Source organism: Dendrobates tinctorius, unplaced genomic scaffold (genome assembly GCF_039654945.1).
Source record: "Dendrobates tinctorius isolate UK_male_01 unplaced genomic scaffold, ASM3965494v1 ptg000030l, whole genome shotgun sequence".
Lineage (NCBI taxonomy): Eukaryota > Metazoa > Chordata > Amphibia > Anura > Dendrobatidae > Dendrobates > Dendrobates tinctorius.
In genome coordinates, this window is record NW_027361698.1 from 6044072 (window position 1) to 6063689 (window position 19618).

Below are 19618 nucleotides of genomic sequence, written 5' to 3' on the forward strand. Positions count from 1 at the left end.
ACTAAATGAGTCTTTTGCTGGAGGCTTATGACTCGCCCCAGAGGCCGTGGGGTACTCGGTGCCGGGCCCGTTGATTTCAATGGGAGATGTCACAGTGGCAATGACCCAGTCCGTGGCCTCAGGCGGTCAATGTAAAAGGGGTAGAGTGATGGGGATAAAGTCATTGAGATGATTCGTGATGGCACCTGTGGTTTCTGGTCAGTTTGACCAGCGCTGCAGGGTTGCTTCTCTGGGACAGATGGTGTGGTGCAGCAATGATGTTGAAGCTCCCCACAGGTGGAGCTGTAGTCCCAGGGCAGTGTAGATGAGGTTGGCAAGTGGGGAGATGGTGTAAAGAAGTAGATGTAGCAGAGCCGGGTGCAAGGCGCAAGAATAAGTGGAGGACACAAGGGCATGGAGGGCATGTAGTTCCAAAGCTTTACTCACAGTCTGTTGCGCATCCAGGTGCCCACTTCAGTGCCGTGTCCTCCAGGTCAGGGGCTCAGCCAACTCCCAGGCAAGGTAAAGTACACCTTTCCAGCACTCCTCCAACATGTGCCTTCTCTGGACGTCTCCACACTAGCGCCTAATCTGAAGTACTTGTAGTTGCATAATAAACTCAAGTCCCTCCTTCTTGATGTTACTTAGAACTCTACTTGTACGGCAGACAGCTGTAGCCTGCTTCGGGGACTGCTTGCTATCAAGTCCCGGCTCACTCACGTTGCTGTTGTGCCCCCAAGTCTTAGGTGGGAATAAAGTGGTGACAACTTCTATTCCTCTGGTGTCTGCTGCAGAAACATCAGTATCCATACAACCTCGGGGACCGGACCCCGGCCATGCGCTTAGAACTTGGGGAAGGGCTCTGCTCTGACCCTAGTCCTTAGTTCTCTTCTTCTCCTTACGTTCCGTACTAAACTAACTTCTTTCTGAAGAATCAGGCTTTCTATGGCTCTTTCCTGTGCCAGCAGCTCCAGGTCACAGGAGTCTGCTGCAGCACTTCCTTCACTCCATCCCTCTCAGGGGATCTTCTCTCACAGACTGACCTTTTCCTAACATTCTCCCACTCTCTTGTGCAGTCTAAGCTCCACTCACCTCCCAGCACTCTTCGTGTTCCAAGCAGGGAGCCACCAAAGGTGCTTTGCTACACTACTATGTTGTGTGGAATTCAGGTGTTGGAGTGTGGTCCGGTGTCTCCACCTTACCTGGATAGTGGGGTACCACACCTCAGGAGGAGGTGCAGTACCTCTGTGGCGACTGAACCCTCAGGGGTGCCACACTTATCTCCCACAAAAATAAAGGATTGTACATCTGCTGTGGGGGGTGGGGGAGAGGTGCTGGGAGAATTCCATACACGTTAGATCAGTTGGTTCCAATTCAACCAAATTAACGTTGTATTCTTAAGTATGGAAGGGTCCAATTACTAAGACACATACTAATCCCAAGAACCGGGGCTCTGAAGAGCCCCATGTGAACAGAGCGGGGGTTGAACACTTCCGCTCTATTTAATCGATAATAAGATCACCAGAGATAGCTTAGCTCTGTGCTTGACTGGTCTTCGACACTCCCATAAAAATGAGAACCGCAGTGTGCATGATCCACCTCTACTCTATTCCTGCTTGCTTTCGGGAACAGTTGGGGTCTCAGCGGTTGGGCAATTAGTGATCTGGAAGAAAACTTACATACTTGAGACTGCCCCCCTTTCAGTCAAATGTGTAGACAATTTCATATATCATTAATTTTAATAAATCATTAGACAAAATAGTCAAAATGACTTCATGAAAGTTTTATGAGGACAACAGGAATAATGTCTGAAATGAAATGCTAATGGTGTAATGTGTTATTGCCCAATCTTGTCTGATGCGTCCCTGATTCACTTGGGTTCTTTTGAATTTTTATGATATTTATGTAAAAATGTGTTCCCCTAATTGGTAAGTTTAGCATGACCCACACCAGGAGCAGCAGGTATATGGAAAGCATACAAAGAAGCCAGAAGTATAAATTTAGTGTGTCAGAAGACGTGACCAACTATATCGAAGACACTCTGCTGTTACTTTGCATATAAGCTTTAGATGTATTTCATACATTTGAAATTCTGTGATTCATTCACTGTAAAATGGATCAATTTACAATATTTTATGGTTCCCTTATTTCACAATGCATTTCAATGACATTTTCTTTAGTTTCGGCGTTTTCCTTGAAACAACCTAACTTATAACTTGTAATTTTAAAAGTTCTCGGTTTGGTACGACCTGTTTACCAACGGCCATAGGTCATAGAAAATACATTCCACTTTTCATGTTAAAGAATATGGACATTTTTGGGACATTTTTTACTTAAATGCTTGTATTTTAGCTAAAAATCATTTTTGCAGTTGGGGTTCATTGAAAATTTTGCAGTGTTTGGCTTTTACAGCGGCTTCGTTTCCCTGAATGTTACTGACTACAGAATGAGTTAAATGAAAATCAATCAGTGAGTGTTTCCAGTAGGAGGTTTGTAAGGCTACATTCATATTTTAGTTTTGTCATTGTTTGTCTGTTCCATTATTATGTGAATCCTATCATGTAGCTGCCAGCTGTGTAACAAGTCCCAATGCAACTAAACCTAGAGAGTAGAATGAGGAAATTTAAAGGAAACGCTGGGGGGGGGGGAGAGAGAGGGAGAGAGAGAGAGAGAGAGAGAGACAGAGAGAGAGAGAGAGAAAATTTCCGGTTAAATTAGTGGCTGGAGGATCCGCCAGAGAAAAAAACGTTACAAGCTCCGTTTTGAAATCTTTGAGGATGGTGACGGACAGCAACTTTTGGCGGATCCTCAAAAAAAACGGATGCAACGGACAGCAATCCGTCACAATCCGCCATTAATGCAAGTCAATGGGAAAAAAACGGATCCTCAAAAAAAAATTGAGGATCCGTTTTTTTCAAAACCTGGCGGATTGTGACTGATTGTAAAAAACTGAAGTGTGAAAGAGGCCTTAGTATAAAAAGTCAGCCTATTTTAAATAAAAGGGGGTTTACCAATGTGAGACATGTAAATCAGGAGAGCAGACTGTCAGTCATTACATATTCCACCTTTCATTTAAAATAATCTGTGGAGGCAGGTCTTTGGGGAGGTCTGTGTCCGACCCATAGATCTTAACAACTTATTTATATACAGTAATAAAAAAGCAAAGATTTCTTTGTAATAAAGCATTAGATCAAAGATATCAAAGTATCGTTTTATTCAGTTTCATATGACCTTCAAGCCCATATAGACGACTTAGGCCTGTTTCACCCATCAGTTTTTTTGTGTCAGTTAAAATCCGCCAAAATGGCGGAAAGCGGATCCGTTGTTAACTGATGTGAATGGATGGCATCGGACCGTTTTTTTTGACGGATCCGCCGAATGAAAAATTTGAAAGGAACCGCTGCCCGGGAAGGAGCGAGAGAGAGAGAGAATTTTCTCTGTCTGCCAGAAATGATTTTGGGGTTAAATTTCCACCTGACTTCATTCCTCCGGGCATGCGCACTATAAAAATCCGGATCCTTCAGCACAAAAAAGTTACATGGTCTGTCCAGGCATCTCGGCGGATGCAAATAAATTGACGGATCCGCAAAAAAACGGATCCAACGGATGGCCATCCGTCAAGATCTGCCGGTATTGCAAATCAATGGGGAAAAAATGGATCCGCCAAAAAAAAAGTCAGATCCGTTTTTTTGCAAAAATGGCGGATTTTGACTGATGGTCAAAAACGGAAGTGTAAACAGGCCTTAGGAGGGTTTATCTTACTGACAGATTCCTTTTAATAACACATCCCCTGTGTCCTTTACAGTCATGGCCAAAAATGTTAGGATCCTTGAAATTGTTTCAGAAAAAAGTATTTTGCCCAGAAAATAATTGCAATTACACATGTTTTGCTATACATATGCTTACCACTTTTGTGTGTATTGGAACAGCACAAAAAAAATGAGAAAAAAGACAAATTATGACTGTATGTATGATGGAAAAGATCCAACTATGGATTTTAAGAAGAAATTAATCCATTTTTAAAAAGATTTACATACATTACTTATGTCCTATACTATTTTTAAAACAAATATATACTAGCTGTAGTTGGTTCTTTAACCACTAATTCTTTCAATTGCTGCTTATTAATTATACTGTTGTCATAAACTCTCCTCAAAATCTCGAGACTGATATTAGGATAAGGGTGGGGGGGGGCAGTTTTTATAATAGGATATTTTAGAAACCCAAAAGAAAACGACCAATGCAACTGTCAACTTCCAGAAAGCACTATAGAAATCCGAAAAAGGGTAGCTCAACACAACAATATCAATAAAAAAATTTCCTTTTATTAAATACAATCTAAAATAGATGCAAATTCATACAAAACATGGCAGAGAGTGCTCCATGCGATCAAGAGGGAATCCATAAATAGTATATGCACACAACAAAATATAAGTGATTTACACACTATTTTTCAGAATATATATATATATATATATATATATATATATAGAGAGAGAGAGAGAGAGAGAGAAAATCCAAGTGGATTGAAATATTCATAAACTGAGTTAAATTCCTTTATCCCACATATCAAGCTAAATTTCTGAAAAGCATATAAGAGGGGATAAAGTACCTATGGTATAAATACCAGCTAGCCGCAGGTTTGATACTGAATAAGTTCCCAAAAAATTTTGTTTGTATCCAAAATGTAACACGTCACGCTGAACCACTAATAAACCACATATAAGAAGATACTATGCATGTGATAGGAACACCAAGTATTAAGCCGGCCATGGGCTTAGACTCAAAGTATATACCTGTCGACTTGATGGCATGGAGGAAAGGAACCCCGACGAGCGTTTCGCTACACCGCTTCTTCCATAGTGGGATAAAGGAATTTTTTGTACTTTTGGAATTTGTATACAAAACATGGCAGAGAGTACTCCATGCAATCAAGAGGGAATCCATAAATAGTATATGCACACAACAAAATATAAGTGATTTACACAGTATTTTTCAGAATATATATATTTTATGGACCATGAATTATAAGCCATTGAGCATGATGCACTTTATTTTGGTTCATGGATGTGAATTTACGCACATTTAACTCAGTTTATGAATATTTCAATCCACTTGGATTTTCTCTTTATATATATATATATATATATATATATATATTCTGAAAAATAGTGTGTAAATCACTTATATTTTGTTGTGTGCATATACTATTTATGGATTCCCTCTTGATTGCATGAAGTACTCTCTGCCATGTTTTGTATGAATTTGCATCTATTTTAGATTGTATTTAATAAAAGGAAAATTTTTTATTGATATTGTTGTGTTGAGCTTCCCTTTTTCGGATTTCTAGGATATTTTAGAGTTGTTTGTACATCTCCCATTTGTACAGCCCTATAGGACACAATTTGACATTACCTCCTGAAGGTTTAATAACAACTTCTTTTAGGTCTTTAAACGTCTTCAAGTTCACCCATTGTCTATTGTGATAAATTTGGGGATTCAATCTGGGGCAAAATGGATGAAAGCACACAGAAAACTGGCTAATAAAATCGTTCAGCACGTATAGATTATCTTTGCTCGCTGCAGCACCACTTGGTTACACATGGGGATGTGCTGCTGAGAATCATAATTTTTAAAAAAGCTTAAAAGTAATTTTACCCAACAAATGCGCATTTTGCTAATTTTTCGGGTGATTGGCAGCCTTTTTACACAGGCAGATAATTGAGAATGTGAGTTGCTCTGAACAGTTATTTCCAGTTTATAGATTGTAGGCTTGCAAGCAGAGTCCTCGCTCCTCCTGCAACTGTTGGACTATGTGTTACTTTGTGAGGTCTTTATTGTTTGTACATCTCCCCACTTAATTCTAAAGCAGTGCAGAATATGTTGGTGCTATATAAATAAAATTATCATAATTTTTTGTTATTAGTAGATTATTGGCCTTTGTAAATGCACACTAAGGCCTCTTTCACACTTCAGTTTTTTGCATCAGTCATAATCCGCCAAAAGGACGGATGGCGGATCCGTTGTAGTTCTGATGACAACGGATGCCACCCGTCCGTTTTTTTGACGGATCCGACAAATGAAGAATTTTAAAGGAATCGCAGCCTGGAAAAAGAGAGAGAGAGAGAGAGAGAGAGATTTTTTTTTTGTCCGGCACCCAGAAAGAATTTCGGGTTAAATGAGTGTCTGGAGGATCCGCCACAGAAAAAAACGTTGCAAGCTCCGTTTTGAAATCTTTGAGGATGGTGACGGACAGCAACTTTTGGCGGATCCGCAAAAAAACCGGATGCAACGGACGGCAATCCGTCACAATCCGCCATTAATGCAAGTCAATGGGGAAAAAAACGGATCCTCAAAAGAACATTGCGGATCCGTTTTTTTCAAAACCTGGCGGATTGTGACTGATTGTAAAAAACTGAAGTGTGAAAGAGGCCAGTTAATCTTATACTTCAGCCAGCAATGAGTTGAGAAGAAAACAGCATTTTAACAAACCTAAAATGCATACATGATCTTTAGCCCAAAATACAAGCAATTAAGTAAAAGAAAACATCTATATAATATAAATTTCCCCCATCCCCCTGAAAATGCCCTTATCTTTTAGCTGTTACCTTTGTGTTATATGTATAACAACCACTGTATCGGTCAAATGTTGAGGGCAAGTTCTGTAGTGTCATCATAAAACTGATTCCAACTCTACATTATGTATCGTAGGCAAGCAAATTGGAGCGACTGGTCTGTATACCACTTAGTTCTTTGCAGTCCATGTTCCCGATGCCTCAGAAACTCATACAAAAACGCTATGATAAACTCCTGGATTACCACAGCTACCTCCAGAAACCAGCAGATTCTCAGCTAGACCAGGCAAAGAAGGACTATGAAGCTCTTAACGCACAGCTAGTAGAGGAACTGCAAGTGTTTAACAAGGCGGCAAGAAGCATCTTATTCAACTGCTTGTGTTTCTTCATCACTCTTGTCAGAGATGTCATGACCTCCGCACTGGACTCATGCTCACATGCTTCTGACACAGTTCCGGTAAGTTACAAAAATACTATATTTCTTGTTGATCCTGTAATGTTGACCATAGAAATGAGTCATGCAATCGCTTTATAAACCATTTATTGCCTATGGGGGCTGTTTGATATTCTTTCTTAAATGGCCATTTTTGAAGAGAAGCGTCTACTGGATTCTAACCTTTCAAAGCTTAGCCGATCTCCAAATTCCTTCTGACCCATATCCATATGTTGCATTTTCCTGGTTAACTGGTTTTAGTTTCTAAACTACTAAATATTCTTCCTTTACTAGCTCTATACTGTAGTCACTGGTTCTTTTAGCTTGTAGTAGGTTTGTAGTAATTATGCTAATGAACAACAGCCCATGGTAGCAAAAAAAGTGGGAGAGTAGAATAGATCTTGCCAAAGCTGCAAAGCAATTTGCATGCTGTTTCTCAGTACATTTTAAAATATTAGTTAGGGAACACAGATCACTAAAGCCTAAAGAATAATTATCGCAGGATTCCACAGGGGCTTTTCTATAAAGTGTTGAAAAATGGGTGACACGTGCAGAATATAGTGCCTTAATATTCTAAATGCCACATGGTAAGTGGGGGACCTTGATTCTGCATTGAGTTCCAGGAGTTCTATGTTACAGCTCTGTTGTAACATGCGAACTTGCAGGCTATAAAATTGCAATAAAAATTATTAATCCCTCAATGCAAATTAGATTTACAGTATTAGCAAAATGTATTAAACCTTTCTGCTGTTTCCAATAAACCATTCAAACAAGAACAATGTAAATAGTTCAAGATAACTAATGTAATGAGTGGTTTCTTCATGTTCAACACAAAATCCCACTTTTAATAACTGCTGTCATCTCAGAGTTATTCAACCCGTTCATGACTAGTGTCTTTAGTACTTATTAAAGCTCCTTTGGTTATTATGACCTGCTGCAAACATGATGCATAACCAGACAACAGCTTATGGCAATGGTCCCGAGTAGAGTTGAGCGAAATGGGTCGGTCAATTTAAAAAATCGCCGACTTTCGCTAAAGTCGTGTTTCATGAAACGAAACCTGATCATAGCGTGAGGTCGGCCATGAGGTCGCCGATCAGAGCGCCAAAGTCGCCTTTCAAATGATGCTTCCAGCGCCCTTTTTCAGCCAATGATGGAGGACGCACACTGTGGGCAATGCGATGCATGGGCAGCGGTCACCACCATCTTAGAGAAGGGCATTCAAGTGATTGGCTGGCTTTGTGTGGCGTCACAGGGGCTATAAAAGGGCGTGACCGCCGACCGCCATCTTACTTCTGCCGATCTCAGAATAGGGAGAGCTGCTGCTGATGCTGATTCTGTAGGGAGAGCGTTAGGCAGGGAAGAAGGAAAAAAACTGCTTCTGCTGCTAGCGCTTTTCACTTGACAAATGGGTATTCATGATTCATGTGAGCTTCTGTACCTAGTTATTTAAAACTCTTATTGGGCACCCAACCCCATCGATTCATACACCAACAAAATAAACACTCCAGAGGTATTTGGATAAATTGGCCACAGCAGCCTTTTATTAAACATATAACATAACATTTTAAACACAACGTCCCAGAAGGGGTGGTCCTCGAAGCCCCAAACCATAAAACTCAGATTTGATATTCCCAACTTGGTCCCCAGGTCGAGTCTTGCCTCTAGCCGCTAAGCACCAGCTCAGAGACACATATCAACCCACCTGGCCAGTTGCCATTAAGCACGGGTCCACTTTAATCCCTTCCGCGGGATAATTTAATTACCCGTCCACTTGTATCCACCCAGGGGGAGTCCAGGACCTCTTGAGATCCCCCCCCCAAACCGCTATTTACCAGCACCACCAACTTCGAGGACCTCCCCCCACGCCATACTGCCATGACAAGTACTTATACAGACTTACAAACAAATTATAACCCCAACCCCTAAATACCGCCCATATCCATACAAGAAAAGGAAACCTATTAAGACAAGATTAACCCCAAAGCGATTACCTAACCAAAAAACTAATTAAGGGAGGGTGGGTGGGAGCTTCTTGTCACTATGTAGGGGAACCTAAAATGGTTGCCACACTAAGATGGTCACTGTCTTTATAATGATAACTCGTACTCCAGCTCTGACCCCACCTCCCCCTCATCCCAGCACTAGCCCCCACTATATCCAAATACATTAACCCCATAGTACCATCCTAATCCCTAGCTCCAGTTCACTATATTCCCACTCAACCCTGTCATGTCATCCTCCCTTTTAAGGCCTGCGGCCCAGTACGGCCTCTCTGTACAGATAGTGTGCAGTGAAAGTGGAGGATTTCAGTTGTGTGCAGCAACGCTGGTGGTGATTAGGCTGCCTTTTCAGGCTACCTGATAGCTGCATTGGTGTGTGCACACTGCTGTTCAAACTGCTTTTTTCAAAGCACGCCAACTTTTATTATTTTGCTCTGCTCAGTTACCGAGCGTTCATTTTTTCACACACCGTATAGCGGTGTACGCACGCTCCTTACACACTACCGTGTACCAGCAGGTATCAGGGACAAATACAAGCTATCTGTGTGTTACTCTGGAAAAAAAGCCGAGGAGTTTTTCCAGACCGACACCTTAGAGTGCAGTCCGCTTTTCAAACAGTTTAGCATATCTGCTGTTTCATCATGGTCCAAACTATACAGAGACAGCGTGTGTCACTCCGTATAAACATAGCCTGAGAGTGACAATTTTCCATACAGACACCGTCTAGCGGTGTATGCTCGTCACACACTACCGTGTACCGGCTGGTATTACAGATAAATACAAGCTATCTTTGTGTTTTTCTGGAAAAACAAACCGAGGAGATTTTCCATTTTTCCAGAACTACAACGTATAGAGCTGTCAGCTTTTCAAACAGTTTAGTATATCTGCTGTTTCATTATGGTCCAAACTATACAGAGACAGCGTGTGTCACTCCGTATAAACATAGCCTGAGGTTGACAATTTTCCATACAGACACCGTCTAGCAGTGTACGCTCCTCACACACTACCGTGTACTGTCTGGTATCACAGATAAATGCAAGCTATCTTTGTGTTTTTATGGAAAAACAAACAGAGGAGATTTTCCATTTTTCAAGACCTAAACTGTATTGAGCTGTCCGATTCTCAAACGGTATTGTATATCTGCTGTTCGTATTACAGTCACATCTATACAGAGGCAGCGTGTGTGTGTGACACTCCATAAACACATATATGCAGTTTGTTACTTACACAAAAAACGTATAGAGCTGTACACTTCTGATACAGTACCGTATATCTTGCTTGTTGTATTACGGTCAAATACATACTGGGAGAGCGTCTGTGACTAACAAAATATATACGTAGATTTAATTTTTTTAATACACCTTACACAGCTGGACGCTCCTCATACAGTACCATCTCTCTGCTGGTATTTTTGGTACATTTTCCCAAACATGAGGAAGTATGGTGGAAGATTCCTCGGACGTGGGCAGGGGGGCACCGCTGGTACTGATGGTGGTGGTGCAACGGCTGGTTCTGGCAAAAGCACAATAGCAGCTAAGGCAGGAGGTGTTGAGCCTGCGTCATCGTCTGGCCCAAGAAGGCCTGTAAGGTTCCCTTTTCTTGGAGTAGGAAAACCGCTTTTAAAGCCAAAGCTTCAGGAACAGGTTTTGGCGTACATTGCCGAAACAGCCACCAGCTCTATTGCCTCCTCTTCTGAACGTTCCAAACCTGCAAGCACGGAGTCGTCAGTGCAGGGTTCTGGTCAGGAAAAACCTTTCCTTGTGTCCTTCACCCCCACTAAAAGTGAAGGATGCGGCAGCCGACACTTCAGATTACTCTATGGAGCTCTTTTCACATACCATGCCTGGGTTAGCCAGTCAAGTCATGAATTCCCCAGTCCAAGATGAATCTGACAGGGATTACACTGATGCACAGCCACTAGATGATTCTGCTGGTACCTTGACCCAGACCACTACATTGCCCTCACAGTCTACTGAGCCAGAATCTGACACATGAAACTCAAGTGCCCCTTCCCGCATACTATACCACCTTAGACACTGACACAGAGGAAGGTAAAGAGTAAGGTGCAGATGACTTTGAAGAGGAGGTGATGGATGACCCAGTTCTTGACCCGGATTGGCATCCATTGGGGGAGGAGGGTGGCGCTGGCAATAGTTCAGATAAGGAGAAGGATCCGCAGCAGGCATTGACATTGCAGCAGCAGTTACAGTGGGGAAAAAAAGTATTTAGTCAGTCAGCAATAGTGCAAGTTCCACCACTTAAAAAGATGAGAGGCGTCTGTAATTTACATCATAGGTAGACCTCAACTATGGGAGACAAACTGAGAAAAAAAAATCCAGAAAATCACATTGTCTGTTTTTTTTTCATTTTATTTGCATATTATGGTGGAAAATAAGTATTTGGTCAGAAACAAGCAATCAAGATTTCTGGCACTCACAGACCTGTAACTTCTTCTTTAAGAGTCTCCTCTTTCCTCCACTCATTAACTGTAGTAATGGCACCTGTTTAAACTTGTTATCAGTATAAAAAGACACCTGTGCACACCCTCAAACAGTCTGACTCCAAACTCCACTATGGTGAAGACCAAAGAGCTGTCAAAGGACACCAGAAACAAAATTGTAGCCCTGCACCAGGCTGGGAAGACTGAATCTGCAATAGCCAACCAGCTTGGAGTGAAGAAATCAACTGTGGGAGCAATAATTAGAAAATGGAAGACATACAAGACCACTGATAATCTCCCTCGATCTGGTGCTCCACGCAAAATCCCACCCCGTGGGGTCAGAATGATCACAAGAACGGTGAGCAAAAATCCCAGAACCACGCGGGGGGACCTAGTGAATGAACTGCAGAGAGCTGGGACCAATGTAACAAGGCCTACCATAAGTAACACACTACGCCACCATGGACTCAGATCCTGCAGCGCCAGACGTGTCCCACTGCTTAAGCCTGTACATGTCCTGGCCCGTCTGAAGTTTGCTAGAGAGCATTTGGATGATCCAGAGGAGTTTTGGGAGAATGTCCTATGGTCTGATGAAACCAAACTGGAACAGTTTGGTAGAAACACAACTTGTCGTGTATGGAGGAAAAAGAATACTGAGTTGCATCCATCAAACACCATACCTACTGTAAAGCATGGTGGTGGAAACATCATGCTTTGGGGCTGTTTCTCTGCAAAGGGGCCAGGACGATTGATCCGGGTACATGAAAGAATGAATGGGGCCATGTATCGTGAGATTTTGAGTGCAAACCTCCTTCCATCAGCAAGGGCATTGAAGATGAAACGTGGCTGGGTCTTTCAACATGACAATGATCCAAAGCACACCGCCAGGGCAACGAAGGAGTGGCTTCGTAAGAAGCATTTCAAGGTCCTGGAGTGGCCTAGCCAGTCTCCAGATCTCAACCCTATAGAAAACCTTTGGAGGGAGTTGAAAGTCCGTGTTGCCAAGCGAAAAGCCAAAAACATCACTGCTCTAGAGGAGATCTGCATGGAGGAATGGGCCAACATACCAACAACAGTGTGTGGCAACCTTGTGAAGACTTACAGAAAACGTTTGACCTCTGTCATTGCCAACAAAGGATATATCACAAAGTATTGAGATGAAATTTTGTTTCTGACCAAATACTTATTTTCCACCATAATATGCAAATAAAATGAAAAAAAAACAGACAATGTGATTTTCTGGATTTTTTTTTCTCAGTTTGTCTCCCATAGTTGAGGTCTACCTATGATGTAAATTACAGACGCCTCTCATCTTTTTAAGTGGTGGAACTTGCACTATTGCTGACTGACTAAATACTTTTTTTCCCCACTGTATCTGGCAGGCCCGTAGCTGAGCAAAAGCGTGGAACAAAAAAAAAAAAAAGAGTTGCAGGACAGCTTGGCCTGACGGTCAAGTTAGCACAGCGTGCAAGGCCAGAAAATGTATACCATAGTAGGAAGGAGTGCAGTGTGGCATTTCTTTGCCCAAAATCCTACTAATGAGGCAAAGGTAACCAGTAAGAAGTGCGGAAGGAACTTTAGCCGAGGTAAACAACTCAGAAATTTGAATACCAGTTGCAAGCTTAGACATTTAAACAGCATGCACTTGCAAGTGTGGACGGACTACAAAACCTCAGGTAGCACATGTGCACCTGCTCCAATTGAACGTAGCCAGCAAAGTTCCATCGCTTCCCCCACTGTAAGACCACCACCACCGTTAAGCACACCACCAGCACTAAATGTTGAGGTGTCGTCGCAAGGCTAAAGCACTCAGGGAATCACAATGGTTTTGCAACACAACACTGAATCTAGGCCATCACCCATCACCACCAATACCATCACCAACCCCCTCTCACTCTGTCCGGTCCACCGGTAGTTCCCCCATATGCAGCCCTCCATTCCAGCTCACCCTACCAGACACTCTGAGTAGGACAAGAAAGTACTCATCCTCTCATCCGCGCACACTGTGTTTGAACACCCACATTGCCAAACTAATCTCGTTAGAGATGATGCCCTACCGGTTGGTTGAAAGTGAAGCTTTCCGCGAGCTCATGGCCTACACAGTCCCACGCTATGACCTACCCAGTCGGCACTTCTTTTCTCAAAAAGCCATCCCAGCCATCCACCTGCATTGTCCATGCACTCAAGCAATCAGTGAGTGGAAAGGTGCACCTCACAACAGATGCATGGTCCAGTAGGCATGGCCCGGGCCGTTAGGTGTCCATCACTGCGCACTGGGTTAATGTGGTGGATGCAGGTTCCACAGGGGACAGCGGCCGTGGAACACTGCTGCCTAGCCCACGGTATAGGAAACAGTTGGCTGTAGGCTTTCGACCCTCCTCCTCCTCCATAAGCGAAAGCTCATCCACAGAGCGCAGCCGCACGAGCACTCCATCCGCAGCTGGCAGTGTTGCACACGAGGTGTCCCACTATCGAACAGCTAGTGGTAAGCGTTAGCAGGCGGTGTTAAAGATGATGTCTTTGGGCGACAACAGACACACTGCGGAGGTACTGGCCGACTACTTGCAGCGACAAACTGAGTCATGGCTGGGCAGTCTACATCTTGAGCCAGGCAAGGTAGTCAGTGATAATGGCCATAATTTTGTGGCAGCCATAGGCCTTGCAAAATTCACACACATACCTTGCCTGGCTCACACTTTGAACCTGGTGGTGCAGTGCTTCCTTAATAATTATCCAGAATTAACATCCCTGCTCCATAAGGTGCGAAGACTTTGCTTGCACATCCGTCGCTCGGCCGTACACTCCAGTCGTATACAGAAGCTGCAGCGATTGCTCCACCTCCCCAAGCACCACCTAATTATAGACGTTGCAACAAGGTGGAACTCCACCCTGCACATGGTTGAGAGGCTGTGCAAACAGAGGCAGGCTGTAATGCATTTGTGGGACGATACACGGCCAGGCAGTTTGAGGGAACTCTTATGAGCTCATTTTCTGCTCCACCAGTTGAGAGTTCTCCTTCCGTCCTCCCTCTGGTGGTGACAGGAGGCAGTGAGGTTGGTTTAATTGGTAGTGATCTGCCACCTGGTGAGGAGGATAATGATTGGATCTCTGGAGTATCAGACTGGATATAAGACAGCCGACGCCCTATCGTGGTGCTGGTGATTCAGTCTGCTTCTCAGGTCTTGGACTCAGCTCTGTTCCAGTCTTCTCAAGTTAAGTTTGTTTTTGCTAATGTTCACTCTTGCTCTTGTTGGTCAATTCAGTTTTTTGTGTGGTCAGCCAGCCCGGCTGGGCTGTGCTGAATTTCCACTCTTATTTATCTGTATTTGCCAATTTGCTTTTGTTTTGTCCCTTATTAGATTGGCCTCTTTTTGCTCTGTCTCAGAATATTTCAGAGTGCTGATATAGTAGGAGAAGTCTAGTGACTTCAGGGTTAATTTTTCTGTCAGATGTGTTGGACACTATTTTTGGTAGGGTTTTTGGCAGATTGCAGACAGTATCTTTCCTTTCCTGTCCTTTCTAGTTAGTTTGGCCCCATCATTTGCTCAGCCTATTTTCCTGCCTTTGCATGTGTTTTCATCTTGTTTCACCGTCAATTCATGTTGGGGGCTGTCTTTCCTTTGGGGTCTGATCTGGGGCAGTTAGTTTTCCTCTTTTCCTGCTTTAGACTTATTTAGCTCTCCGGTTGTGATGAGGCGTCTAGGACCAACGTAGGAGCGCTCCACGACTGCTGCTAGTTGCGTGGTTAGAATCAGGGATCTGCAGTCTGCATAGTTACCCACCTCTCTGGTTTTCTGAGACTTAGCTTGTGTTGTTTTTTTCCTCGGTGACCCATTCATAACAGGGAACATATGGAATTGTCGGGTGTGCAGTAGTCAAAGCTGAAAGACCTCTGTAAAGTTCTTCAGTGTTTTGAGGAATGCACACGGCTGGTAAGCGCAGGTGACGCCATCATTAGCATGAGCATCCCACTTATGCGTCTGTTCATGCAAAGTTTAACGCACATTAAGGAACAGGCATCTGCAGCGGAGGAGGAACAGGAGGAGGAGGAGGAGGGAAGCCTTGCTGACAGTCAGCCATTGTCTGGCCAGTGAACTGTCCTGGACGAGGTGGAGGAAGAAGAGGAAGAGGAGGAGGATGAGGGGGATGATTATTTTGGGCAGGAGGATGCTTCTCAGGGGGCAAGAGAAAATGTTGGCGTTCCAAGGTCAGGTGCAGGGTTTGTGCATGACTGTAGGGATGTGGATTTTCCAGATAGTGCTCCTCCATCCAGCAGTGGCAGTGCATTATTGACACCTGGAACATTGGCCCACATGTGCGATTATGCTTGGCGGATCATAAAAAGGGACCCCCGCATTGCCAAAATGATGAAGGATGACGACTACTGGCTGGCCAGCATCCTCGATCCATGCTACAAAGGCAAATTACACAACATCATGCCACAGGAGAACCTCGAGATAATATTGGCTAACAAACAAGCAACTCTGGTAAACCGTTCGAGGCTTTTCCAGCACACAGCAGCGGTGCTGTTTCTCCCACGAGCCGTAGTGGGCACAATGGAAGAGGTGTTTGTGGTGCACACAGCCAAAGTGGTGTTGGCGACAGGGGTTTCATGACCATGTTGTGGACTGATTTCTCAAGTACCGCTCACACGACTCCTAATACTGCATCGATTAAAAGTGACAGGAGACAGCAGCTGTCAACTATGGTGACAAACTACTTATTGTTAGGTGTCGGGTTCCTGCAGCTGCACAGCAGGAATCCAGAGCCATGCAGCCAGCGGTCTCCCATTCCCCTCCAACCTCTCAGGGACCTGCACAGCAATCTCGGCGATCCAGATGCCCTGCTCAGAGCAGTTCTCTGGGTCTGGTTGTTGCTGCCACCTCTGGACAGGAATAGTAGCGCAGCCTGCTCTGCAGCAAATTACTCCAGAGGCTAAGTCCTCTCGCTGCGCTACTGGGCATGCTCACGAGACGATCTCCCAGTGGAGATCGGGAGTCACGTGCTCAGGTCCTTCTCCTGATCTGATTGGTCCATCTCAGAGATCTGGAAGGTCCCGGAAGCGCACGGCTATAAAAGGCCCGCATGGCCGCTCGGCCATGCGCTAGTATAGACTCTACTTGCTACCTGTGTGAATGATGACGGATGCATGTGCCTGCAAATGACTCATTAAGACTCCCCTCCCTCTGATATTACGTGTGTGGATAGGGACTTAGTATTAGAGTCAGCGCCAGTCAGTGGCATGATACAGGCCACAGTGCATAGCTTCACCTATCTAGCGTCCGACAGTGCGCCTCCTCTGGGCACTGACGTATAGCGGCTGAGTCAGTCACCGCGCTGCAATCAGCAGAATCTGTGGGCGTCCGCGGTAGTGACGCCGCACACACGGTAGGTCTAGACGGACCCTGACCCTCTGCCTTGGGTTCAGCTCCTGTGACCATTTACCATGCGTGCAGTTCTCTGAGACCTGTGAGTCCAACAGGCTCAGTATTTACGTTTAAGTTCTAAGCGTCTCTGTAGAGATAACAGAGTACGCTCAGTGCACATTGGGTGACGTTCAACCCGTGTGCGATATACCGCCATATTGTGCGTCTGCCATTATCTAGCAGCGGTGTAACACCTACTGCACGGTGGACCCCGGGCGGCGAACGCACTTATTATTATTTATTTATTAGTGCGTTCTGCCGTCCCTAACACTTATCCTCCCATATCGATGTTCTCCCTCACAGGTCATTCCCCTTTGACTATTGGGCCTGTAAACTGGACACCTGGCCTGAATTGGCACTATATGCCTTACAGGAGCTCGCTTGCCCTGCTGCTAGTGTGTTATCTGAAAGAGTCTTCAGTGCTGCTGGATCAATCCTGACAGAAAAAAGGACCCATCTGTCGACCCAAAATGTTGATGATCTAACCTTCATTAAAATGAACCATGCATGGGTTTCAAAGGATTTTGTACCACCTTCCCCTGATGACACATAGGTTGCCAGAAAACTGCCTCGCTTTTGTTCTCTTCTTCCTCTAACTTGCCCAATTCCGCCATTTACAGCTGCTGAATGTCCAGCCTACACATCAATATATGCCATTTTTTAAACCTCCCTAACTGGGCTGACCAACACCCCCCCCCCCCAAAGGGCTGGGGTCAACATCTGGCGCACCCGGGCAAGTGCTGTTGCTCTGGACAGGTGGGTGGGCCCACTGATGGCTGACTGCACTGGCACAGGGCCCCTCATAGTACAACACAGTGTCTCTGACGGTGGGGGGGCCCACTCGCCATCAGACACAACAGCATACTATGAGTGGCCCTGTGCCAGTACCGTCACCCACGTGTGTGCCCCCCCTGCTTGGTCATGGCCACAGCACTTGCAAGTTGCAATACTTACCTCTCCCTGCTCCACCGCTGTGTAGTCTGGGCAGTTAATTCCTTCACAGGGACGGCCAATAGAAATTTGGTGTTTTGATCGATGATGGTTAAGATGTAGCTATGGCCTGTCCTGCTGGCCTCTACCTTCAGATGATCAATGTCTACCATTTGTAATGGACGTCAGCTTACAAGCGGATGCAGTGGTGCTTTATGATCACTTTCACAGTTGTGATAGTCACAGACGTGTGACATTCCTGCCACCATTTTTCAATGTCTCCTCTCATGCCAATCCAATAGAATCGGCTACGGCCTGTGGCTTCTGTCTTTTGCCCTCCAAAATTCCCAGACACATCATGATAGGCACTGAGGACCATGTCTACATCTCTCCCTGTGATCACAATTTGATGGAGACGAGTAACGGTGATGTGATCCACGCTACTGCGATAAAGCTATCCTTTCTTCACAAATAACCGTTTTCACTGTCTCCACAGACACAGTAAGTGAGGGTCTGCATCGCCTCTGCAACATCTACCGTCATGTTTTCCCGCGATGAGTAATTCCCACATTTCTGCAACACTCTACTTTCCATCTGTACTTTTAGCCATAGTAGTTTGCAGTAGCGGAGAGTCTGGACTGGCTTACTCAGATTGAAATACTGTATAACTGAGTCCATCAGTTATTAGATATATGAAACTGAAATAGCTGTTGCAAAAACCAAAATTGTTATAAAGAAAAAAGGTTAAAATTAATAGGGGTGTCCAAACTTTAACATATGACTGTATGGAGCATTATTAGGGCCCATAATACACTAGAGCATCATTCATGAGGCCCATCATATACTGGAGCATTCCAAATGAGGGACATCAGACACTGAAGCAGCATTTATGGGGCCCATTATACACTGGAGCATTATAAATGGTGCACATTATATATGGAGCATTATTAGGGCCCATAAGACACTGGAGCATCATGCATGAGCCCCATCAAATACTGGAGCATTGCAAATGGGGGACATCTGACACTGGAGTATCATCCATGAGGCCCATCATATACTGGAGCATTCCAAATGGGGCAGATCAGACACTGGAGTAGCATCTATGGGGCACATAATACACTGGAGCATTAGAAATGGGGCCCATTATATATGGAGCTTTATTAGGGCCCATAAGACACAGGAGCATCATCCATGAGGCCCATCATATACTGGAGCATTCCAAATGGGGGACATCAGACACTGGAGCAGCATTTACGGGGCCCATTATACACTGGAGCATTAGAAATGCTGCACATTATATATGGAGCATTATTTGGGCCCATAAGACACTGGAGCATCATCCATGAGGCTCATCATGTACTGGAGAATTCAAGATTGGGGACATCAGACACTGGACCAGCATTTACAGGGCACATTATACACTGGAGCATTAGAAATGGAGCCCATTATATGTGGAGAATTATTTGGGCCCATAACACACTGGAACATCGATTATATGTGGCCAATTATTCTGTATGGAGAAATATATGGGGCTCATTATTCTGTATTGCGCACAATGTGGTGGCCATAATACTGTATGGAGTAATATACTGTCCTTTTTTTGAGCTATTGTAGAATTTAAAATAGATATCAGTCATGTCATGTAAGCAGTTAGGTATTTGTCATTGTACTATACATATATTTCTGTGCCGTATCGGAGCATCATGAGTTGTGGTATGTGTTAAAGGGGCGCTCTTTGGCCCAGGGCACATGAAAACCTGGAGCCAGCCCTACCCCCCCCACAACTTTAGCCAAATAACCCCCAGTTTTCAGTGCATAACTATTATTATGAA

General features: G+C 44.3%; 1 protein-coding gene across 1 annotated transcript in view; it reads left to right on the forward strand.

Annotated features, from left to right (window-relative positions):
• ARHGEF38 (Rho guanine nucleotide exchange factor 38) overlaps positions 1 to 19618 on the forward strand; it is a 181762-nt gene that overhangs the window by 130390 nt on the left and 31754 nt on the right. Inside the window, exon 10 of the mRNA XM_073571813.1 lies at positions 6691 to 7011. Coding sequence (XP_073427914.1) covers positions 6691 to 7011 — 321 coding nt within the window. The remainder of the gene's footprint in view (positions 1 to 6690; positions 7012 to 19618) is intronic.